This window comes from Dendrobium catenatum, unplaced genomic scaffold (assembly GCF_001605985.2).
Source record: "Dendrobium catenatum unplaced genomic scaffold, ASM160598v2 fragScaff_scaffold_1099, whole genome shotgun sequence".
Lineage (NCBI taxonomy): Eukaryota > Viridiplantae > Streptophyta > Magnoliopsida > Asparagales > Orchidaceae > Dendrobium > Dendrobium catenatum.
Window position 1 is genome coordinate 161713 of NW_021319561.1, and position 25697 is coordinate 187409.

The window sequence follows — 25697 nt, forward strand, 5'->3', positions numbered from 1 at the left end:
TAAATGAATGCAATGGTTGAATGAAATGAAACAAAATCAAATGTTATTGAATGTCATGATTGTGCATATTGTACCAAAATGAATGGATATGGACAAGGCTTGCAAGTCTGAGCTTCAAACAACTCTCACAGATGATCATTATCAGCACCACGATGCTAAGTCTTTTAACGAGAGTAATAAGGGTCTGATATTGTTTTGTTATGCATTAGAAGTCATAAAAATTTGAAAATGTTTGCTATGCACATGAAGTCATAAATGTTTGATATTGATGTGATGTGCACAGGGAGTCATAAGGGTCTGATTCTATTTGCGAAATGTTTGAGAGGTATAAAGGCCTAGGAAGCTAATATGATGTGTCACTGGAGACTAATGTAATGTGTTTATTTCTGTTATATGTGAAAGCGTGCTATTTCAACTACTTGATTGAAATGTTAAGTTGACATTGACACTATAACAAATAACATTACTCTAAACCTTATGTTAAAATTTTATATATGATAAAATGTTTTACTATTTTGCGAAGATAAAATAATATATTTATTTATTATTTTGTTTATTATAAAGAATTTATATAGATTTTGTATAGCCTTCTGAGCTATGGTTTGCATATACATGCTCTTTCTGCATGTGTTGATTTCAAGTCAGGCAAAAAGAAAAGGCAGGTGGAATAGATAGAAGTTGCAGATTTTAGGTATTAGGTATGTCTTTCTACAAGTAGATTATTTTGATAATTATGGTGTATTATTTTTAATATACGATGATTCTATATCATGATTGTTGTATATGGATATTTTGATTGTATAGGTTTTAGAGATAAATAGAAAATTTGATGAGTTTATTTTCTATGCTTCAATTTAATGTTTAGTGGCTTTGTGTTTCTATTAATAAATGAAAATAAAATTCCTTCTAAATTGATCTTGAAAACTCTTCTATTGTGATCCAACATGATGTGACCCGTTCAATATACAAGATGTCAAGTTGGGTCGTGAGAAGAGGATTGTAATCAAGGGAAGATAGTTAGAGAATCATAGTTAGATGGCAGTGGCCAGAGAATAGCAATCAAGGGGTGGTGGTTAGAGGATGGTTGTAGAACAATGGTGGTCGGATGATTGCAATCGTGTGATAATAATTGAAGTCGATAAATAGTTATCGAAGGACCATAGTCAGGAGATGGTGGACGAAAGATCATAGTCAGGTAATAATGGTCAAGTTGCAATTCATGTTGACAACAATGAAACATGCAACATTATATTAAGCTAATCTAAAGCAGAGAGGAAAACTCCACACTATTATCACATTACAATCAATATTTTTCTAAAAGCAGGGTCATAATCTTTAATTATATTCGTTTTCAGTAACATATCAACAGAGCCCCTAACCATAGCAAGCATCAATAGAACATCTACATTGATTCATCAAGATGATGCCTTACAATAAGGACATGATTACATGAACATAAGCATTCTGTTATAAGTCTTCACATCACAAAATAGCATAAATTAATGAATCAAATATCAAAGCTCATCAAATTCTTTACTTGCTTGAAAGCCAACCACAATGTGCATACAACCATGATAAGCATCTAACTTAGGCTTTGTTTGGGATGGCTTTCTTACTGCTTCTTGAAACAATTTTTTAGTATAAAAGCTGCTTTAAAAAACAGTAAGAAACCGTCCCAAACAAACCCTTAGTAGGTTACATAAAGCCTACAATAGAATTCAATATAAGCTTGTAGCTTACTAGGTGTCCGCAGGCTCGCCCGAAAATGTCAGATGCTATACATGAGTTGTGCCACTCCAAGCTTGATTTGTCTTCACTTTGACCAATTTGCACAATATGTGCGCACCACTTTAGTTCTTCACAAAGTTCGTATCTTGTGTGGAGATGTGTGTTTAATAACAAAAAGTTTATTGACCGTTACCTTGTAATCTATTTAAAAATTTGCCAGAGTTAACAGGAAAAAACAATAAGAAGTTCAGCACTGCATAACAAATTGCACTATAACTTGTGCCATTAATGCGTCCAACCTTTATTTGAAAAATTACAAATAATCACAAACTTAAATACACATGATAACAACTAAAAAGAAAAACAAATACAAAACAGTTCGAGCAAACCATCCATAATGTTGACAATGTTTCAAGAATCCAATAAAAAGTTTAAAAAACATTTTTTTTTTAAACAAAAAATCTCTAATACGCACAACTGCTATACAAAACACAAGAAAACTGTTTGTATAAACTTACAACAGGAGCGACATTTCACCCAGTGCTTGATCGTCTCCTCCTATTCTTCGTTTTCTTCTCCAATTGCAACTGGTTTAAGGACTTACTGCTGCTACTACTTTTTTCAACCGAAACCACCAACTTGCAACACAAAATAGGAAATTCATTCCGGTTTATGCAAGCAATCAAGCCCTTCAATCCGGCTGCGCACAATTTCATGGAACACGTCTCTTACTTGGCGTTCAAGTAGTATCAATTCTTCGTTCATTGAATTGTATACATCACCTAATCCAAGCACTTCCTGTCGGATCATCTCTACCTCCTTTCCCTCAGGTAACTGATCAACAGATTCTGTCAACTGCAACAAGCGACGAATGCACTTTTCTAACTGATGAATCTCTTTCAATAGCCCAACAGACTTCTTCCTTTCCCTCTTTTTTGACTCCTCCATTATCCTCTCATGGAGTGAAATAACTGAAGATCCCCAAGGAAAGCTCTTCAAAATGGAGAAATGAGCCTGAAGACCACGATCCTGGCAAGGAATTGCGGCAACCAGAACCCACATCACAAAATGGAGCAATGAATTCATAGTAAAAACTGAATTCGCTAGTCCACTGGTGGCAACAACCTCATGGCTACGGGGAACATAGATATTGTTTCCAATAGCCTGTAGCTGCTTCGTTGCCGACCACGACCTAGAAACGCTCCAAGAAAATGATCGGCAGTGAGCGGCAGCACGTTGTTGGCGACAAAATGACCGGTTTCGCTGCACAAGAACAGAGGAGGATTCCTTCTCATCGTGTATGAACAAGGCTAGGTCAATCAGGGCCTTCTCAGCGCGGCGAATTTGGCCCTGGGTAATGAAACTTTGCCGTGGATCCAACGCAATTAGAACAATCTCCATGTGTTTTTCCCATTGCCTAACTTGCTCGATCCCATCCCGGATGGCGTTGCAGAGATCGAGGGCTTTGACGCTGCGATCGTAGAAATCAGAGATGAGGCGATCCATTGGAGATCGAGAGAGCAGATGGCGATTGTTCAAGAGAATGAAGCGGAATTCCTCCTGGCAAAAAAGGAAAGCGTCCAATAGCTTCCGAATCCAGAGAAGAGAAAGGATATTATCGCCTCCGGCGGATGAAAGTTCTGCAAATAGGTCGGCAACATGGAGCTGAAACGCATCAATGCCCTGCTCTTGGATCCCGCCGGCCGGCTCCTGCTGGAAATCTTCTGGGTCACGTTGGAAGTTCATGAGCGAGCGGCTGAACGACGCTAACGTTACGGAGGAACTATGCAACTCCATGGACGGCATACTTGGCCGGTTAGATCGGCGGAAATCGCCGGCGTATCAATCTTCTGCGTCGGGGAAAACTAGAAACCTCAACCTTTTGTGGGTTGAGGAGAGCTTCTCTTCCATTTTTAAAGTGCAAAAAAAAAAAAAGGGCCCGGCAAATATTTTTACAAAACAAGTGATAAGAAAATAAAATTTCATAAAAAAAAATATATATATATATTTTTATACAATTATTTTGTATGCGGATACAATACTATTTTTTTTTTCGGCTTAAAGGCAAAATTTTGAACTATTGGCTTTCTGACTAATTGTAAATTTCATAAATCAATATCATAATTTTATAATAATTTTTTCCTTTTTATAAGATGTTTCTCATCATAAATTTTCAACGTTATATTTTTTCACAACTAGATAAAACTATCCATCTACTATTTCTATCATACCTATTCTCGACTATATCATGTAGAGGAATCAACTCCAACGGTTTTATGTCGCACAACATACAGTGAATGATCAAACATCTTCTTCGTTTTCTATTTTGACCAACTCTCCCACTTGCTATCTCGAATCGAATATTCGAGAAACGGCATATCATTAACCACAACCAATATGACATGTTTGTAGGGAGAAACTATTCAGTGAGGATACCGGACGGTCCGGAGACCAACCAGAATGCGTCACATCACCTGGTAGCGAGCACCAGTACAGAGAAAAAAAGGTGACATGACGCGTTCTGATTAGTCTCCCGACGGCATGTCCGCACAAAATAATTTTTCGATTGTAGGGCCATCAACCTCGAGTCTCCTCATAATAAGATGACAATCAATAAAAGCATAAACCATCATGCTCACAAGCCAACGAAAAAAAAAAAAGAACCTTAAAACAAGAAAATGATGGATCATATTCCTAACTAGTATATTTTAGTGTTGAATCGCTCCATTTCTTTTCTCTTTTTGCAATATATTTCATTTTCTTCTAAGATCTCCCTAAACACATTATTATAAATAAATATAATTTTGTTATAATTATTGAGTGTCATATTGGTTATTAAGTATTAGATTGTTATTAAGCAATTAGTAGGTCTTTTGATTCTCTTCTATACTAGAAATAAGTCCTAAGAATTAGGGCATCAAGTAAGTGATAGATTTATTATTTCCAATATTTTTATCTACATTTTGTGATTTAATTCTTTTCATACACTATCTTTAATAATAAAACAATTAAGCCTAACGGTTCGTTTGGGACAGCTTTCCTAATGCTGTCTAAAATAATGTTTTAGTTAAAAACTTTATTAAATTAAAATTTTTGTACTAAAAAAATATTTTATAAAGCAATGAAAAAATTATTCCGAACAAAACCTAAGACTCTACAAACATACAAAACTTTATGATAGTGAATAAAAAGAATTGAGCCTATCTATAAATATTTGCATATATCTTTATTATTAGCTAATTCATAACATATTTATATAAAAAACTTTAAAATATATATAACATAAATATCTAACAAGTAGTAAATATATAAGATATTCAGAAAAAGTCATAAGAAAATCATACCATTTTTTTTAATTATTTAATATTGAAGATATATGATTTTAAATCAATTTAATATTACTTAAAATTCTGTATCTTTTTTTTTTTTACCCCAAAGCTTAAGCCTTCGGACTCTGGCAATTAGAAAAACATAAAAAGACAGAGAGAGAGAGAGTCGAGATAGATATTCTTTTTTTTGGAAATTTACATACATACCACTTTATAACATCCTATTTACATATCTAACACTCAAAACTTTAATATTACATACATACCACCCTATATTATTTTAATATCAAATATACCACTCATATTTCTTTCCTACCACTCATATATTTCATTTCTATCACTCATATTTGATATGAAAATGAACTAAGGGTGGTATGTATGTAATATTAAAATTTTAAGTGTTAAATATGTAAATAGAGTAGTATAAAGTGGTATGTATGTAAATCTCCCTTTTTTTTTATTTTTTTTCAGTTTAAAAAGAATGCACATTGATAACATGATATGCCACGTGGCAACCATGCGGCGTTTGAATATTAATAAACCCAAATAAAAAAGCCGAATATTAGACAGCTATAAGAAGCCAATAAGAAATAAAAGAAGTTTGTAGATAATAGGATCGGTTGGACCGAGGGAAGGAGGAGACAAAAACCGAGCCGGCCAAATTCAAACCGGTTGGGATGAGATGTGGAATTGTGGGGGTGGTCTGGGCCCAGACCCGGTTCAGCTATGAACCAGCTGCCAGCACGTATAAAACGGGCCATTGATTCGGTCGAACCGCAAGTGGGTGTTGTGTTTATACTGATAATTTATTTAAACATTCCTAAAAAAATTATTTCTCATTTTTTTTTATATAACAAGAATGGATTACCATAGAAAGATGTTAATGTTATATCTAATAGAAAAAATAATATTTTTATTTTACATATTGAAAGCATGTTTAGCCTTAACATCCAAAGTATTCGTAGAGTAATTTTCGAGCGGACTTCCTAAGATGATTCCTCAAAAGGACTCCCAAGAAGAATTATAAAGAAAGGCACACTGAAATGGAGAAATTATTATATGTGAAGACCAGATGCAGAACGCTGTACGGAGACCAATCAGAATGCGTCATGTCACCGATACCGAGCCGCGAAACTAAGCACATGGGTGATGTGGGGCATTCTGGTTGGCCTCCGAACAGATAATTAATCCCCGAAATGTACTCCTTAGAAGTTCTCTTAAGAGGGACTCCTAAGATAACTTCTTTATAAGAACCTTAGGGACACATCACTTATATAGTTCTTTTGATAGTGTGATACAATCACGCAAGTGTTTGATTTAATCTTATTAGACATATATATGATTGAAAAGAATTGCATCAAACATTTAAGAAATATATTAAAATTACATTTATATATGAAATTACTTCACATGCAACCACTTCATTGACATAAATATGAACCTAAGCTTAAGGCCATGAACCAAAATCCTCTTCATAGTCATTGCACTTAGAGTATAGAAGCTTCTAGTATTATTGGTACACTTTTATTATAAATAGCTAGCAAATAATCCATAAGTGTGTGAAATTTTTTTGGCTAAACTTTTAATTTTAAGATTGATGAAATATATCTACATAGGCTATTAGGCTCCATCAAGGTGTGAAAGCATTTGGGCTCCAAAAAATATATTTATTAAATTTTGAATTAAAAACTTTGTATTCATATAATATTCAAAATCAAACTCTATATAAAACTCACAATGAATTAATGGATTTGACACTGACAAATGTTAAGATCCAATCCATCTGAAGATAAGGACAATGGCATAAAATCATAGTTTTAATTAACTTGTAGCTGATTACAGTTCATGCTTATCAATCAAATTAAAACCATTGCCGTGTTCTGAAAAGCCAATTCAACCATTAAAACAGACTGATTCTCCTGGTCCAGTTGGGACAGCTATAGTTTTTTTTATCAAGATGATTACAAATGTATTATAGGGAAAATAATTTCTTTAGAAGCTGATGCAGAAAGCAGCTTCCTACAGAAAAATTTCCTAAAATAAGCACAGAATCAGTGGCCAGGTATAAATTGTGATTGTAGTCTGAGAGGTAAAGCAATAAAAAGGTTATCGCAAACTAAGGTTTTGTTTGGGGCGGCTTTTTTACTGCTTCTTAAAGCGGCTTTCTAATTTGAATATTAAAGTTTTTGTACTAGAAAGCTGCTTTAAGAAGCAGTAAGAAAACAGTCACAAACGAAGCCTAAGACTTCGTTTGGAACGGCTTTCTTTCTATTTTTTGAAGCAGCTTCGAAAGCCGTCCCTAATGAAACCTAAGGCTTAGTTTAGGAGTATATCACAACATTTGTGGATACAGTAATCCTATGCATAACCTCTGATGGATACTCTATGCAGTTTAATCCTGACAAAGTGAATAAGGTTGTGCGTGGAAGAGATGAATCAACCACTCAACTTGATCTTTGACTAGATCTCAATCGTAGTTTTAAAGACTTATTTGTAAATTGAGCGTTTATAAAATTTAATCTCAAAGAAATAATTTCAGATATCACTTGCAAAGAAAATGAAATAATAAGAACACAAAAAATTTATGTGGTTCGAGTTCTTGTTAACTCTGCATTCATGGGGCAATCTCGATAATCTTCTTTTATTCAAATATGTGGAAATTGGATACAAGATTTATATATACAGAAATACTTCTCAATCTATTCAAAAACAGCCAACACTCCACTATACAAAAGAAAGAATAGTCTTGCTAATAAAAATTAAAAAAAACAAAAAATTGCTTCCCTCAAAGATCTAAAAATAGATCTTAAGCAATAATAAGAGCAATTAAATTTGTATGACACAAAGCAAACTCCACCTCAAGATCTTTAACAAATATTTTATCAAAAATATAAGAAATTAATTCTACAAGAAGATCAGTTCAGGAACTGGGAAAATCCAGAGAACCGAGAACACTTTAAACCGAAAAACAACACTCCAATGCACCAATTGATCTAAATCAGATCATTAAAAACAGGAGCAAGAGAGGATGGTTGGAATTCTTTTTGAAACAAACAATGAGCCTAAGAACATTCTTGTCATTTGTTAATTCCAGGAGAGATCACCGATGATTCAGCGTCAACAAGTCTTGAAAAATGGGTTATTGAGAAGGGAGAAGAGGAGCTCTCAGCAAAGGGACTTAATTCAATTTCATTAACATACAAATACGCCCAAATAAAAGTATTTAAAGACTTATAATTGAGAGAAACTGTATACAGGGAAGAATACCAGAGGAGCAGAGCAGAGAAAGGAAGAAGAACAATGGTTTTAAGAATTCTTTATTGTAAATCACTGTAGCACGTTTTCATTACATCCGTTCTAATACATGAGTGTATATATATACATTGAATGAGGACAGTTTGTTATAGGAGTGCTGACCGCTTGTGCCAGTCTGCTGCTACAGGAATATGGAGCAGGTTCGATGTCAGGAGAAGGTGGTCCTCACGGTTGCTGCAGATGGTGTGCTAACAATAATGACTCATTTAGATAGTTATTAAGTCTGATGCAACTCAAACTACCTCTAATAATTATTTAACTGTTAAATTCTTATTACAATTCCCTATCCAAACCCATAGTTACCCCTTTCTTGAGTTGATTTTAAAAAAGTTATTAGTTAATTCATCTCAAAAATTAACCCAACAATAAGCTACCATCCTTCAATCTTATCTTAAATTTTCTAGCACCCCACAATTGAGTGATAATAGTTTGTGATAAAATCATGGAGAGAATTAAAGCGGACATATGAATTAGGATTTGCAGATTTTTCTATGTTTTTGTAATTATACTTTTGAACTCTAATAATATTTGATGGAATTTATCAATATATTTTAAATGAGTTAGCTTGTGAGGCATCTAATGAGCTAAGGATTAATCAATATTGCCCCAAGCTTGGCTCTTTAGCTTAGAAAGCTAAGATTATAAATCATTTATCAACCAACACTCACTCCTGAAAGATATTGAAAAATAAAGAAAGAAGTAGAGAGACAAAGAAACAAATACATCATGTAGAAATATATGTTTTCATTAACCTCATGTATATCTCATTATTCTCTACTTATATAATTGTAATGTTGCTATAGTGTTACGGTGATAGAAATGACTGAGTTGGAATGGCTGATATCATTTGGGTAGTTTTGTAGTCACTTGTTGTTATCACCTCCTCGCTTGGATCTTGAACTTGTCTCATAGATGCGAGAGCGACTTGATATGCAATCTGATCCTATGAGGAGAGATTCGAGAGAAGATGAACACTAAAGTGATGATCCGCTTCGATATATTTCATGCAGGCATAAATTAAGGATAGTTGGTGAGAAAAATAGTAGATATGTTGTCCTAGATGAGGGATGTGAGTGAGGGGAAGATGACACTGGGCTCTTGTAAGAGTCATCTTAGCCAAAATAATGTTAGAAGATACTATGGTGAGGGCATGAAATTTCACCTCGACTATTTCTTGACAACTGAGAAATTAAGGTTTGTCTTAGGAATGCACAACACGTCAATTTGCAGTCTTGATCCCCGGCCTGGTTAGATCTAAGTATGCGCGTAGAGATAGGATTTCATGATATATAGTTGAGCTCTAGTCTTCTAATAGTGAATTATTGCAGGAAGCCAATGAGATGATGATGAAGTTCTGGTAGAAGGAATTCGTTCAACAAAGTAATAGAAGGCGGTGCTTTGGAGTTGAAAGGAGCTTGAAGGGTTTTGTAATCACGAATTCCTTCGTGTTCAAGGATTTCAAGTGCATACTACTATTGACTTAGATGGATACTGTGTGATGTTTATTTTGTTGAAGACCAAAAAAATTAAAGAAAGGGCATAAATTTCTCATTTGGAAATTGCATTGAAGGATTTATAGGTCTGTTATAGCAGTGTTGATACTACCTTTGAGTAAGATATTGTAGACGTAGATCAGTAGATAGTGAGTGTTGTCTCCATGTGTAGTAATAATGACGAGTGGCGAGTGGGTTGAATTGTGTTGAAATCATAGGCGTTGTTGGTGTTTGATGAAGGTAACAAACCATTAGTGAGGTGCTTAGCAAAGACTATATATGGCCGTTTTGAGAAGGAAAATCTAGACTGTTTCATTGGGATGAGATGGATGACCAAAAAATTACAAGTGAGGAGAACCGTGAACAGGCCCCAAATGTGAGCTTGGCAACTGGACTAAAGATTTCATTATAGTTGATGGGCTATCCTTGCTTGAAGCCTTAGATGACAAGGCAATTTTGATGAACTATGGTGCCATCCAAATGGTATTATGTTTTGTAAGTCCGTTTACAACCCAAGATGTTCCAAGTAGTGTATGGCAGGACAGATATCTAGCCGTTGTGGGTGTCAATGATGCCTTCCGGGTAGTTTAAGTCCATTTGCAATACTCAGGGGCGGATCCCCCTTTAGCTCGAAGGGAACAATTGCCTCCCCTACCAAAATAAAAAAATTTATTTATTATATAATTCTTTAGGTAATTTGTCCCCCTCCTTCTCAGGGTGTCGATGATGTCTTTCAGGTCAAACCCCACCAGGGGGCGCTACCCTCTTAGACCTCCGACATTCCTGTGAAGCGTACAACAATCAAGGATATGAATAAATAGGGGTCGAGCCAAATTCAAGGCAACTCCAACATAAATTTTGTATAAATTGAATGATTAATCAATTACATCATTTTGATTTTTCTTGCAAACAAATCATCCATACTTCAACCTAAATTTTGTTTAAGAATAATTGACATTATATAAAATGTTGATTATATTTTTAAAATGTATTATGTACTCAAGTACCAAGAACCATTAGTAACTAAAATGATATATATACATTTTTTTAAAAAATAATATATATACATGCCCCCCCTGCTTGAGGTAGAAGAGATCCTTTGTAATTTATGAATATATTAGATGTAGTTATGCTTCACTTGACATATGTTCTCTTATTATAATTTGTTTATAGCTCCTTTTATTTATTTTGGACTGTTTACATTCATATCATATTTTTTTCCCATGTAATTTCTATATTTAAAATAATAATAATAATAATAAAACACGTTGTTGGGCAATCATTGTCAATTAATTTTTACTACTTCTTAAAGCAAATTTTAGTTAAAAATTAAAAATTTTGTACTAAAAAGCTATTTAAAGAAACATTAAAAAGCCGTCCTAAACGAAGCCTTAAAAAATGATAAGAGAGTTACTTTTTTACCGCTTTTTAAAGGTTCTTAGGCGTTTTTACGGCTAAGAAACTTAGGCTTCATTTGGGACTAACATAGATAATCTTCTCTCCTAAGCTTCTTGATTCTGGTTATAGTTCTAGCAACGTATCTTGATGTTCTACATGGTATCAGACTAACCGTAAAGATCTTGGGTCTCCATGAGCGCTTCAACAATGTCTCAATCGACGACGGAAGAACGAAATGAGAGCTCCGTAGCAGCAGCTCCGGTTCTATCATCTTCCCTAAAGTTTGTTCTATCTAATCTCAAGAACACAGTGCAAAATCCCCTTTCTCCGGATAATTACCCACTGTGGAGATCGCAGATTCTTAAAATCTGCAAAGCAAATGGTCTAGATTCGTTTCTTGATCAGCAAAGTCCTATTCCGGCAAAATCTCTCACTCGCTCCGATGGAACGACTACACCCAATCCATTGTACAATCAATGGCTTCTCAACGACTAGAATCTCGCTGCGGCCATGTGCTCCACGATTTCAGCGTCGATTCTTCCCTATGTGCTTAATCTGGAGACGACCGCGGAAATCTGGCTCAATCTTCAAACAAGGTTTCAGTCGACGAACAGATCTAAAGTAATTCAACTAAAGAACGAGTTACATCATATCTCTCTCAAGAATCTGACCATGGTGCAATATCTTAATGAGATCAAATCGCTCGTCGATCAGATAGCGGCCGCCGGTGCTCGCATTGATGAAGAGGATATCATCTTGTATATCCTCAATGGGCTACCCAGTACCTATCAAGCTTTTAAAACATCTATACGCACCACGACCCAACCGCTGAATCTTGATCAACTATACTCTTTCCTCATTTCTGAGGAAATTCATGTAGCCTCAGACGCAGCAAGATCGGCTACGCTAGATCACTCCAACACTGCCTTGTTCGGAAATCGTGGCCGTGGTCGACAGGGACGAGGCCGGTCATATGGCCCGGCCAATTCCACCAGAGAACCCTCGTCCAAGTCATCTCAGACGTGCCAAATATGCCTCAAGAAAGGACATACGGCAAACGACTGTTGGCATAGAATGAACGCTCAATACGTTCCGCAACAACGACAACAACCCAGAGTATTCGCGGCAGATCCATCCAGCGCATCCAATGACTGGTATCTTGACTCAGGAGCGTCGTCCCATTTAACAAATGCACTGGATAACCTCTCCATCTCCACCCCTTACAACGGTACAGATGGCGTCACCATCGGCGACGGGAGTTCGGTTAGCATAGCAAACTCAGGAAAGGGCTTGCTACCGACTCCCTCTCGTAAGCTACATCTATCCAAGATTCTGCATTCTCCCGAACTTCATTACAATTTAATTTCTATATCTCAACTTACGAAGGATAATAAAATTGCAGTGATATTTAATCAATCTGGTTTTGTGTTTAAGGACTTGACGACTCAACAAGTAATCTTTCAAGGGCCATGTCGTGACGGGCTATATCCTATTCAAACACCACCGACGATCAAGAACAGGGCGCTAGCAGCAGCCGACAATAATGCCAAGCTTTGGCACAATAGATTGGGTCACCCCAGTCACCGTATTTTTCAGTCTATAGCATCATGCAACTCTCATTTACATATAGAAAAAAAGAACATGTTTGTCATGCGTGTAATAAGGCTAAACTTCATAAAACTGTGTTTGAAATTTCCCAAAACAGAGCTAAATCTGTTCTTGGTGTAATCCATTCGGACGTGTGGGGTCCCGCCCCCACGGCGTCGAACACTGGCATGCTTTACTACGTATTATTCATTGATGACTATACAAGATTTACCTGGTTATTTCCAATAAGGCATAAATCCGAGGTTGCACTTATTTTTTCAAACTTTAAATCCTACATAGAGAATCTAACCTCATCCAAAATTAAATGTCTTAGAAAAGATGGTGGCGGCGAATTTGTGAACAATTCGTTTGCTCAATTTTTGCAAAAACATGGTATTGCACATCAGATCTCTTGTCCTTACACACCCGAACAAAACGGCATTGCTGAGAGGAAACACAGGCATATCATCGAGACAACAAGATCCCTTCTGGACATCTCCTCGGTACCTTACAAGTACTGGCCAGATGCTGTCTTAACAGCCACTTACCTCATAAATCGGATGCCATCTCCAAACACAGATAAAGTATCTCCTTATGAACTACTACATCACAAAGCACCTTCTTATGATCACTTACGAACATTTGGCTCGGCATTATAAATGCCTTGATTTACATCATAACAAAACATCTTTCTCTCATCATGTCAAGTTTGATGAAAACTGCTTTCCATTTTTCAATATAATACTTAACAAACAGGCCGAGAACAATCAGTTATCACCGTTGTTTCTTACGCCTACATCTGTAGCTCAGCCAGCAAAACAGTCCCCTGCATTCACTACTACAGCTCATAACAGCGCATCTCCCATCCAACAAATCGCTGATAATCTTCCTATGGTCAATTAGGAAGCATCTCCGCATCCGTCTATGACCTCTCCTCAACACCTGACACAGCTGCCCACTCATCAAATGCTAACTCGTTACAAAACAGGATCTCTAAAACCTAACATTCGTCTCAATCTAATCCATGACCAACAATCCAATGACTGTCCATCCGATCCATCAACATATGCCGAAGCTAGTAGGTTCACCGAATGGAGGAAAGCAATGGCGGATGAATTTTTTGCTCTTCACAAACAAGGAACGTGGAGCCTCGTTCCGTTACCACCTGATGCTTCGGCACTAGGTTGTAAGTGGACGTATCGAACGAAACTGCACTCAGATGGTTCAGTAGCCAAGCACAAGGCTCATCTTGTAGCACAAGGTAATCATCAAGAATATGGTCTTGATTACACGGAGACGTTCAGCCCCGTGGCAAAGCTCCCAACAATTCGAATCCTACTCGCAATTGCTTTGCATCATGACTGGCAAGTCCAACAGCTAGACGTGGCCAACGCATTCCTCCACGGCTCGCTAACGGAGACATTATATATGCATCAACCGAAAGGTTTCGAAGATAACATCCATCCTACTCACGTCTGCAAACTCCACAAGGCAATTTACGGACTCAAACAGGCTCCGCGTCAATGGTACAACACTTTCACATCGTTCTTAATTACAATCGGTTTACACATTGTCAATCTGATCCGTCATTACTTATATTCCGCAACTCGAGCATTCAGATCTTCTTGCTTCTTTACGTAACGACATACTCATTACTGGGAATAACCCAGCAAAAATTCAAGAAATAATAAACACCTTGAACAATTGGTTCACCATGAAACATCTGGGAGCCGCACATTCCTTTCTGGGAATTCAAATCAAACGAACAGCAGAAAAATTCTTTCTGTCACAAAAACAGTATGCGAACTCTATACTACAGATGGCCAAGCTTCAACATTGTAATCCACTTTCAAATCCAACGTGCACCAAGATGCCCGCTGAGTTCGCACCAGACAAAATTCTTGATGAACCTGCTACCTACCGCAAAATAATCGGATCCTTACAGTACCTGTGCCTCACAAGACCAAACATTTCATATAGTGTTAATCATCTTTCTCAACATATGCACCAACCATTGTCTCCACATGTCTACCTTCTCAAGCGCCTACTCCGCTATATCAAAGGTACGCTCGATTACGGTCTACCCATTACAAAATCTAACTTAAACCTCATATCTTTTTCAGATGCGGATTGGGCAAGTGATCCAGTATCCAGGAAATCGACATCGGGCTTCTGTTCGTTTCTAGGAGATTCACTCATATCCTGGACGGTCAAAAAGCAAGCGACCGTGGCTCGATCATCAACTGAGTCAGAATACAGGGCTCTCGCCGCACTCACGGCTGACATAGTATGGCTTCACCGCATCCTCAAAGACTTCGGCATACCCCAAGAACAACCAACGGATCTTTACTGTGATAACACATCGGCAATTGCTCTGGCCAACAATTCGGTGTTCCATGCTCGAACAAAACATATTGAAATTGATCATAGGTTTGTTCGAGATCATATCCACCAACACCACATTCGAATTCTTCCAATCGGCACGGTAGATCAGGTGGCTGATATCTTCACCAAATTCATGTCTACACCGCGATTTCAATTGATGCGAAACAAACTAACTATTACTGATGAATCCTCAGTTTGCGGGGGCGTATTAGAGCAGCAACACATGTAATTAATTAAGATTCTGTGTATGCAACCTGGGTGTAGCCATGTATGTATCGGCTGCTCACCAAACTCTATATATACCATTGTACAGCTCTTGTGAAAATAACATAGATAATCTTCTCTCCTAAGCTTCTTGATTCTGGTTATAGTTCTAGCAACGTATCTTGATGTTCTACAGGGATGAGGTTATACTAGGAAGGATGTATTGAGAAGATTTGGTGGAATGTTAGCAAGAAAAAATGCCTTCATTGAATATAACATGACAAAGATTTTGTTGGAGGTAGGATTGTAACATTTGTAGCATTTTTAGCATTTTCAAGTGGTGATTTAGCCCATAAAAACATAGCTAGTCGACATGGAGTTGTCTAGGTCCATAGCCATGGGAAGCATTGGCAGTTGAATGTTTTGAGGTGAGAATATAAAGGTGATTTATTATGCAGCGATTAATGTAGAAATACATTTGTAGTGGGAGATGAAAATATGTTAATGAGTTAGAATGCTATCAAATGAGTGTCCACCCAAATGTGTTGCAAAAAGTTGGCTTCTAGTAGAAGAGTGCACACCATCTCAATGAGATGATGACGCTTGTGCTCCGCAATTTCATGTTGCTTAGGTGTATAAGGGCAATTATATTGGCCGATAATAACAGCTTATGCGAGGATAGTTTGAAAATTGGAGCTGAGATATTCTCCTTGATCATCAGAGTGGACTATTTTAATTGTGAAGTTAAATTGTTGTTCAACTATTTTTTTAAAATGAATAAATTTGTGAGTTGTTTTGGATTTGAATTTCACAGGGTCTACCGAGTAAAATCACAAGAAATCATCAATACACAAAATATAATATCTATAAACATGATCTAGTAGGGAAAGGTCCTTATACATCAGAGTGAATAAGATGGAAGGGGCCAATCAGCCAGAGCTACAAGAAAGAGAGAGCACAAAAGGTAGCCTAAGATTTTTTGCTTGGCAAGAGAAAAAACATAAAGATGAGGAATAAGTACATATTAGTGAATTTGATTTTGCTAGCAAGGAACGTATAACAGAGCTAAAGAGGCCAAGTCTTCGATGCGAGAGAGCTGAGGCTAGTTTGGTGAAAAGCAAAGCAAGGAGGCAAGTTTTCTGTTGGGCGGGTTGCGTGGAGCTTATAGGATCGAGACCTCTACGGCATGGTCTCGCTAGGAGAAGTCAGCTTTTCTTCAAGTCCTTGATTTTGTAGCTAGCAACATCAAATGAGATATGATAGCAGTTATTAGAGATGGGACAATGACTGAAAACGAGGTTATGAGATAAATTTAAAACATAGATGAAGAAGTTGAGAGTGAGAGTTTATTGGTTGGTGTTGAGACGATTCCTTGTTTGGAGCGAGAGATAAGCAGAGATAAACCATTGCTAAGAGAGATCTCTTGAGAACCATGGTATGATATGGCGTTGTGAAGTTGGTGGGGTTGGCAGGAAGGTGAGAGGTGGCTCTTGAATCCACATACCAATCACCGGAGGAGGTGGTTGTTTTGGGGAAGAGAGCTTGAGTTTGGGGAGAGCCAAAGAGGATCCATTATAGATGAGGTCCTGGTGGTGCTAGCATGTTGCAACAAAATATTCGCATTTTCAACATATTTTATAAGTAATGAAAGGGGTAGAGAAATGAGCTCTCCGTTTATTGAGCAGTGAATGCATGAGTTAAGTAGGAGATGAACGACCACCGTTGGAGAAGTAACAGGCTCTGCCCAATCCCATAGTTGCTGTAAGAGCTAATTGTGGGTCGGAGATTTGAAGACTTTGAAGTTTGCGGGCAGCTTGGGTAGCTTGATTTGTCTCCTCGCTACAGAGGGGGGAATACAAGTCATATAGACTTATTGGTTAGAGATTGATTTGAAAGGTTTTCATGAAGGCCTGATAGATGGGGTGAATATCATTTAAATGTATAGGATGGGTCTTCAGGATCTAGAGGAACCGATAGAAACAATGGCATCTACTTTGGATTTGATGTCAGATATGTGTTGGATTATGGATCAGCTAATCTTGGATACGTGTGATTTGTTTTTCAGTTGGATAATGCGAGAGCAATTTGTGGATTGGAGACTAAGCTTGATAGTTGAGATCATTTGGGTGGTTTTGTATGTGCAGTGAAGATGAGATGTAGCACCGTGTAGTTGGCAGCTTTGGTACTGTGGTATTATTCTTCTACCAACTACTGTCAATGTAAAGCTGTTTGAGACAAAAATATTGTCAAAGTCCCACATTTAATTGGGTTCAACATATTGGATCGGTTGAGCCAGTCAAAAGTCTACTACAATAATATTTTACATAGCTGACAATAACAAATACTATCTTCACAGATTCAAGATAATCCTAAATTTCAGGTAAAAGAAGCAAAACTTACTACATTGCTAGAGATCCAACCCTTAAAAGAAACATGACATTCAGAAACGTACAAAATAGAAGGGCAGCCAAGTCCTCTCATGCTTTCAAATCCACAAAACGAAACATATAGCACTCGACATTATTGCCGTGAACGCCACCAGCACCGTCCGAATTTCCAGCGAGGCCGCCTGTCCCACAACCTGTACCAAATTAAAAATAAATAAATAAACCTAAGCTTTAAAAAAGGTTTACTCGCTAATCTAAAAAGTAAAAGGAAAAAAATAGGTCAAAAAAGAAATATTGGAAAAGTTCAATCGCCTTCTCCGACCTGAGAGGCTGCCTGGCTAGGGGTGGGCAGCGGTCGGAGTGCGGCCGTATCAGTCTCCCCTGTCGGCATTGGAATCACCGGGTTGCTGCTAATGAATGGCATTCCTTCGGGGTTTTCGGGCGGAGGCGCGGTCGATGGAGTGCCCTTGCTCGGCTCTAGAGGGGAGGACTCCGGCGCCAGCCTCGGTGGCGGCGCCAAGCCACCGGAAGCCCACCATCCCCGAGAGGGAGAAGATGGAAGGTCGCCACCGGCAGTAGGAGGTGGCGCCACCTCCGGAGACAAAGCAGGGGAGATCAGCTCCTGGGAAATCACCCTAACGAGCAGCTTCTCGCCCCTCTCACAGCTCGTCGCGGACTCATCCTTGATGGAAAAGTAATATCGGCCCGGCAGCGGCGGAGTCCACTGTAAATATAATTAGCCTCTAAGATCATTTCTGAATTAATGTGGGAGAACGAAAGATCTCTTACAAAATGAGAGTGTCGTACCTTACTCTCAGTAGATTTTCCATGGAAAACTATGGATGCATCGGCAAAGTTGCAGAGATCTAATGCCCTTCGGTTGTGAAAGAGATAAAGATTATGGAGATCTCTGCGCTTGAACACTGCAAATTAATAAATGAGAAGAAAAATAAGCACAAAAAGAGGGCATAGAAGAACAATACTAAGAGAGGAAGAGAACAAACTGACAGAGAGAGTCTCCGATTAGAAGGGTGACGATTCTCCGGTTGGCGAGGTCGTCGAGGACCAATGTTTCGGTAGCGGCTGGAGAGGTGGTGAAGGAGAGGAGTAGTGTGAGAAGGACTAGGAGGAGGGGCGTTCCCATTTTGGAAGAATAGGAAGACTGTGGAGCCATACCGCTGCGTGCGAGTGAGTGAGAAAGGGGTTTAAGCGGCCATTGCTACTTCTTTGCTGGAGGACAAAGGCTTGTAGCTGAAGAAAAGGACATTGGGAATCGGGCTCTAGGAAGAGAGAGAAAGAGCTTCTGCATTGTGAAAAACGAGAGACAGAGAGAGAGAGACAGAGAGAGAAAAGTATAAATGATCGCAATATAATTCAAAATGGGAGCCTCTTTGTCATATCTCAATGAACTATCCACAAATAGGATTTCTTAGTATTTAATTTAGGGTATAAATTAAAAAGAAATGTTATATGGCTCTCATGCAAATTTAAAACTCTATGCAACAATGTATTGCCTCCAAAACTTGTATGTTAAATCAACTATCATGAAGTTTTTTTATTTGATTTTTTTGTGTTTTAAGGTTCATTATGAAACGTAACTAGAAGGTTATTTGGGGCTTTGAGTTCGTGCTCCATTCTAAAATATGTTTGTCCCGTTGTTACTTACTTTCGCATCCTAAGAAAGCCTCTCATGTCCTCCCGCTTCATGATGTTCGAAGCTACCAAAAAAATGTAAATGCCCTCAATTACGGTTCGCTGCAAAATACTTTGTCAACTTCATCCTCCAGAAGTTCCGCAATATTAGACCACTTAATTCAGCCATCTCTTCACTCCTTGTTCCACATCTTATCACATTTGGGACCTCGATTGTTTGGTAGATTGGAAGTCACTCACCATTTCACTAGTGATATTTTTCTGTAACAGCTCCACACGCATTCAAATATGCATTAATTTATTCTGAAGTTTTGCGTTCTATTTTGAATATCACTCTCTTCTAATTATTTTGCATCTTTAAGATGCTTGTTTTTTTAACTGTAGAAAGGATTTCACATAGTAGCAAGCAGCGAAATAGAGCTCATTCGGCCCACGAAGTTATTGCTTCTTCATACCCGATAATACTAAAGCACAAGTTTTCACCAACTTATAGTCTTATATTAGCAAATACATATAAAAAACAACATATATGACCCCTTTTTTGTAATGATACATACACTCATTTACATAATAGGTCTACATAAACATATATATTCCTTAATTTATAGCTTGTAGCAATACAACATCAATAATATTACATATCATACACATAATCTTCCATCAATTTTTCTTGTAGATTTTAATATCCCTCCATCTTGATTCCATGTAGTGGCTTTCATCATGTTGTTCATAAACACCACATTTGAAGTAAAAATCACTCACTCCCCTTCCATTTTCCTCTAACTTTTGAGCACCATTAATGAAAATTGTCAACATATTAGCTTCAACATCATGGATAACATTCACTCTCACCCACCTATCGTAGATATCAGATTCTACTAGTTTTTTCGAATAAAATCTCAGTTCTCCATCAAAACCCATTAGCATTAGATCTGTAGCTGGTTTCTCACCATTTGATCTATGAATTTGCATGATAGAAGCACCACTAGTTCCATTTGGAACAAAAACATAGCCCTCAAATTGCCAAACTCCACTAGAATAATCATAACCCTGTGACAAATAATATTCACTTAAATGCTTTGGAAAATCAAATAAGAAAAATAAAGATTATTAAATACTTTTGTAAAATGGTGTTTGACACTACAGAAAAATCACTCATTACCGACGATTTTTTCCGGCAGTTAACACTTGTTCTCCGGCGGTGTTGTAAAACACTGGTGGCTTTTCAACGGTTTAAAAATCGCCGGAAAAAACGGCACCAGAAATCATTACCGGCGGTGTTTTCCGGCGATTTTATTCACCAGCGATTTTCCAACGGTTTGTACCGCCGGTTATGTTCCGGCGGTCTGAGCGCTGGTGACCGCCGGTGTTGTTACCGGCAGTGTACCGGCCGTTAAACCGCCGGTAAAAAAACCTTCGTTAGTATAGTATAGATCGTCGGTAAGCCGCCGGTACTATTACCGGCGGTTAAAACCGAAGGACTTGCCGGCGGTGTGACCGTATGAGCAATTGTGCCTACATGAAAAGGATTGGGACTAGATGCGAGCAAAAGTCAAACTCAATTTTGAGGGCCGTATAATTAATGGTCTTCTTCCCCCAACACTATGTATAACTTTAAGACAAATAACTTAGCTAGGGTCTATCTGGAATGATTGCATTTTTTATAAAGTTGGTTGTGATGTTATTACCTCGAAAGCAACTTAACTATTTTTGTTATTAAAAGCAACATTTTAATACATAAATTTCTAAAAAATAATAAAAAAGCATCAAGAAAGCAACTAGTAGCAAAATAAATTTATAAATGTTCTCTAAAAAGCAAAGCAACATATAAGATGTTCCAACCAGGTCCTAAATTTGCAAGACACGAACGAAAATCACATCATAATTTTAGCACATATAAATATATTCATTTAAGAAAATCAACCAATAACGGCGGAATTTTCCGACGGAAATGTCGATTTTCTGGCGGTTCAAACCCTGCATGAAAAAACCGCGTAGGAAACTAAAACCTGCGGCTTTTTTTCCCGCAGCAATATTTACTGATGGTTTTCCGGCGGCTATAGCCGCCGGAACTTACCGGCGCATTGACCGCATGAGAACTGGCGGCAATTACCGGCGGTATTAATTTAAAAAAATATTTGTGATCATATGAAAACATAAATAAAAAAAAAAACAGTCAAATATAACAACACATTACTTTGATACGGATCTCAGTTCGGGGATCAGTCGGGCTTCCAGCTTTGTATGGCTTATCAGTAGAATACACCCACATCTTATGTACTCCATTGATATAGCTATAACGATCATTCAAAGGCATATTGTATGGCTTCTGAACTACAAAATTTGCTTCACTTAACGGTAAAGAAGTAAAACCATCAGTAGGATCAGCATTACAGAGGAGAAGAGAATTGTTCATCATTAGGCTAAAGGCAGCCATGAATGCAAAGAGAAACCAAGCAGGAGACGCCATGGAAGAAGCTCTTTCAGTGCTCGTATGATCAATGGTGAAGAACTGCAAGAGCTATATATACTGATGGAAAGTTACGACAGACGAGAGAGAGAGAAACAGAGATGGGAATGCATGGGGGATAACGTAGGAGAAGGGCAGATTTATAATTTATTTTTATAATATATTTGTCAATATCATAATAAACGTGACGGTTTTCTATGAGTATCGATATAGTTAATAATTATATTTGCCCCCGAAATTAATTTTTGAAGTTTCCAACTATTTTTTGTCTCGAGATTCGTGTCCGATCAAGATGATTTTGTGATGACGTATCAATAATATATTTGTCAATATCATAATAAACGTGACGGTTTTCTATGAGTATCGATATAGTTAATAATTATATTGTTATTGGATGATTAAACGTATCATTAAAGCATTATTATTTTAAAGCTTTATTCTATATTTTTAATAACAATATAATTTTATGATCAAAGCGCTTTATATTATATTAGGTTTTGATTGATCAATTTTTCTTTTGTATTTATTTTCCTTTTTTTCTAGTTTTAAATAAAAACAAGTGAAATTTGAATGGTCTGCCAATTTTTTTTCCAATTTATAGATATGAAGAATAAAACATTTGAAGTAATCAAGATTTTAATTAAAGTATTAAACACAATAAAGATTACTATTTAATCATTAGTTAATCATGAAGAAATTACTCTAAATAAAACTTATTTTAATTTCTAATTAACATCATAATTAATAACTATTTAATTACTTGTTATGTTAAATAGTTTTCAACTACTTAATATATTACACTTGTTGGGTCACAGAACATTTGTAGCAATAGAGAGATAAAAAATTTAATGTTATAGTTTTGAATGAAGATCCAACATACACATATAAAAAGAGAGAGGTGCGAGAGTCATAAGAGACCTAGATTTTTTTGTGAAATATCCTGAAAAAAGGGGAACATCACAGGGCCTAACCTAGTTGAAATGATTTTACTAGTGTTTGTTGATTACAAATGAGATCCTTATGTTGGGGAAGAGATGAGAAACAGTAAATACCACAATGCCGAAACAAACAAGAAAATAAAAGTAGAAGAAAGTAAAGAACATCAATATTTAATGTAGAAAAATCAAAAATAGGGAAAAAAACTACTGAGCCACACTACACCAAGAAATCCACTATGAGAATTGAGAGAAATAAGTACATATATCTCTTTTTTATCACTCTCTCATTGCTTCTTTTCTCACATACATCATTCACACACTTGCCCTCACTGAAAATACAAGAGAAAACTAAGTAAAATAACTCCAATAATAGCTAACACATGTTCAAAATTTGATAGAATGCTCCTTAGGAGTTTTGGATACTACTTTTTCATCAAACATTTCCTCTCCAAATGATCTCATTTTATTCACAATTGTTGATATATAAGAGACATAATTATGAAAACCTTTTCCTTCACTCATATTCATCATTTCAAAATCACGTCACATATATTGCAGTTTTAATGTCATTACTCTTGTTGAACCTTGAAATTATTTCTCCAAATTAAATATCTCAAGCTTCTTAATTTTGAAGTATATGCCATAGAAATTCTTGAAAAAATAATATCATCCATAACTTGTTGAATGACAAATAAAAGTTTTTGAATCCTTCTTCTTGTTATCATTATTCTGCCCTTCATCTTCTCCAATTTGCATATAATTCATCACAAGATCCTATAAATCTTATGACTTAAACAAGGTCTTCACTTTGATACTTCAAAACTCATACTTTTCACCATGGAAGATGGGAATCAAAGGTTAAGAAATATTGCTCGTTGTCATGGGAAATTTCTCAAATACTTTAATGAGAATCACACACCTTGTTTTTAGAAGAATACGCAAAATCTTCTAAAACTTTGCTTCAATCAAGACGTTCGATGTCCACTTCAATCGAAATATAGCTATCATACCACAAATTGTTGGAAATTTTGAGAGGAAAATGGAATTTTGAGATGGCAGGATAATAGAAGCACAGAAACGAAACTTTTTCCTTAACGCATATATCATGCATGTACAATTAACCCATAGTTTTTAATTAATAATCACTTAAAACTGTTAATCAACAGTTTTCCAACACCAAAAGCCACACCTCTTCAACACATAGACATCGCTTCAGTTTTAAGCAAAAATATTAAAATTTAATTTTGCATTACTATTGCGTTTTGTTTGGAAAGATATAAATTGCATGAAATCTTTAATTGTTATTGATCAATATATTGCGTTTTGTTTAGGTTTCATTAGGGACAACTTTCTTACTACAAATTTTTGTACTAAAAAATGCTGATTTGGAAAGCATGAGGCTTCATTTGGGACAGCTTTTTGACCGCTTATCAAATTAGCTTTCTAGTAAAAAAATTTTAATTTAAAAAATTTTTTGTACTAAAAATTTGTTTTAAAAAACAGCTGGAAATTTTTTGTTATCAACAATAGAACTTATTTGAACAAGCTAAATTCTTGTATTCAATCATTCATATATACTACATCAAATATGGGATGCCTGGCCTGTATGACTAATTACTTTTAAGATGAAGACGATTTGTTTTTTTTTTTTTTTTTTTTTTGCTGCATAATTTTTGAAGGAAAAGAATTAGTTTTTTGTAACGTTAAAAAAGATGCTTATAAATTTACCATTTGCACCTATGCTTTTTCTTGCAATCATAAGCACAGGGGCATATGCAATAGAGCAACGAAGAAGCAGATACGAAAAGAATTTTGTAACCGCCAAAAAAACGATGTTTATTAAAAAGGAATTATTGTTAAACTTTGATTCCAAACAGTAAATACTAATTGATTTCGGCGTATTCAAACGGAAACGGAAAAAAAAAAAAGCCTATGTATTAGATCTTATCTATGTTAAGAAAGTTAGAGGTATATATATCTAAAAAAACTTTATTAGAAAATATTAAAAACGATATGATTTTTTATTAAACTTAATGAGAATTTTGACTCTTAATAGAACACAGTAGAGGAAAAAAATTCATATAACAGATCCCAGGTAGTGAAATAATGACATGATGTTGTTGCTATTATAGAGAAGGGGAAAAGTAATTACCATTTCAAAAGTAAATATAAGTTGCATGAAAACATTCACACCATACTTAATTCATTATATTAATATTATTGATACATATATAGAGCAATCAAATGTAACTATTACAAATCAAAGCAAAAGCAATACCAAACATCTAGCCATAAACTCGTAGCTATTTAGATCTACAACATTCAAACATATATAGGCGACAATTTTTTTTGACCTATCCATCATCCAACCCACGTAGTACTGGAATCATAGAGTTCAGTAAGAAGAGATTCAGAAGAGTAGCTAGTAACTTCCATCGGCGGCGGAGTCTATTATATCGTCGGCGGGTTTCTCGTCGGAATCTTCTTTGCGGTGGCGACCGAAGATGATGCAATGCTAGTTTACTGTGTGCCGCCGAGACACCAGATACGCCATAACAAACCATATGCCCACTACCGCATTTTCTATTTTCTGTTATTACTTTACACTACAACTTTTCTTTTATACGCCGCAAATAGTAATAGAAAAAGGGTAGATAATTACATATAGGATGGGGAGAAGGTCTCCATTGGTTATCTTGCATTTTTACAACAAAGTTATAGAAAGCTGAGAATACAGAGGTATTCTTCTTCCTCCCGTATCTGCTCTCTGTTTTTGCCATTCCTTTTTTCTGTTTGTCCAGGTCGTCGAT

General features: G+C 36.4%; 3 protein-coding genes across 3 annotated transcripts; all 3 read right to left on the reverse strand.

The window, feature by feature from the left end:
- Positions 1-1993: 1993 nt before the first annotated feature.
- On the reverse strand, positions 1994-3637 carry LOC110108654. The gene has a single exon (XM_020839383.2). The coding sequence runs from the start codon at positions 3532-3534 to the stop codon at positions 2389-2391; it is 1146 nt and encodes a 381-aa protein (XP_020695042.2). The 5' UTR covers positions 3535-3637; the 3' UTR covers positions 1994-2388.
- A 14022-nt stretch (positions 3638-17659) lies between these two features.
- Positions 17660-19174, reverse strand: LOC110108692. Its single transcript, XM_020839449.2, has 4 exons — positions 18835-19174; positions 18634-18749; positions 18149-18550; positions 17660-18020 (listed from the first exon to the last, which is right to left on the reverse strand). The coding sequence occupies exons 1-4, from the start codon at positions 18998-19000 to the stop codon at positions 17925-17927; spliced, it is 780 nt and encodes a 259-aa protein (XP_020695108.1). The 5' UTR covers positions 19001-19174; the 3' UTR covers positions 17660-17924.
- Positions 19175-20139: 965 nt separating this feature from the next.
- Positions 20140-23052, reverse strand: LOC110108640 (citrate-binding protein-like). The gene is made up of 3 exons (XM_020839364.2): positions 22941-23052; positions 21677-21876; positions 20140-20529 (listed from the first exon to the last, which is right to left on the reverse strand). Exons 1-3 carry the CDS (start codon positions 23050-23052, stop codon positions 20140-20142), a joined length of 702 nt encoding a protein of 233 aa, XP_020695023.2.
- Between the last annotated feature and the right edge of the window lie 2645 nt (positions 23053-25697).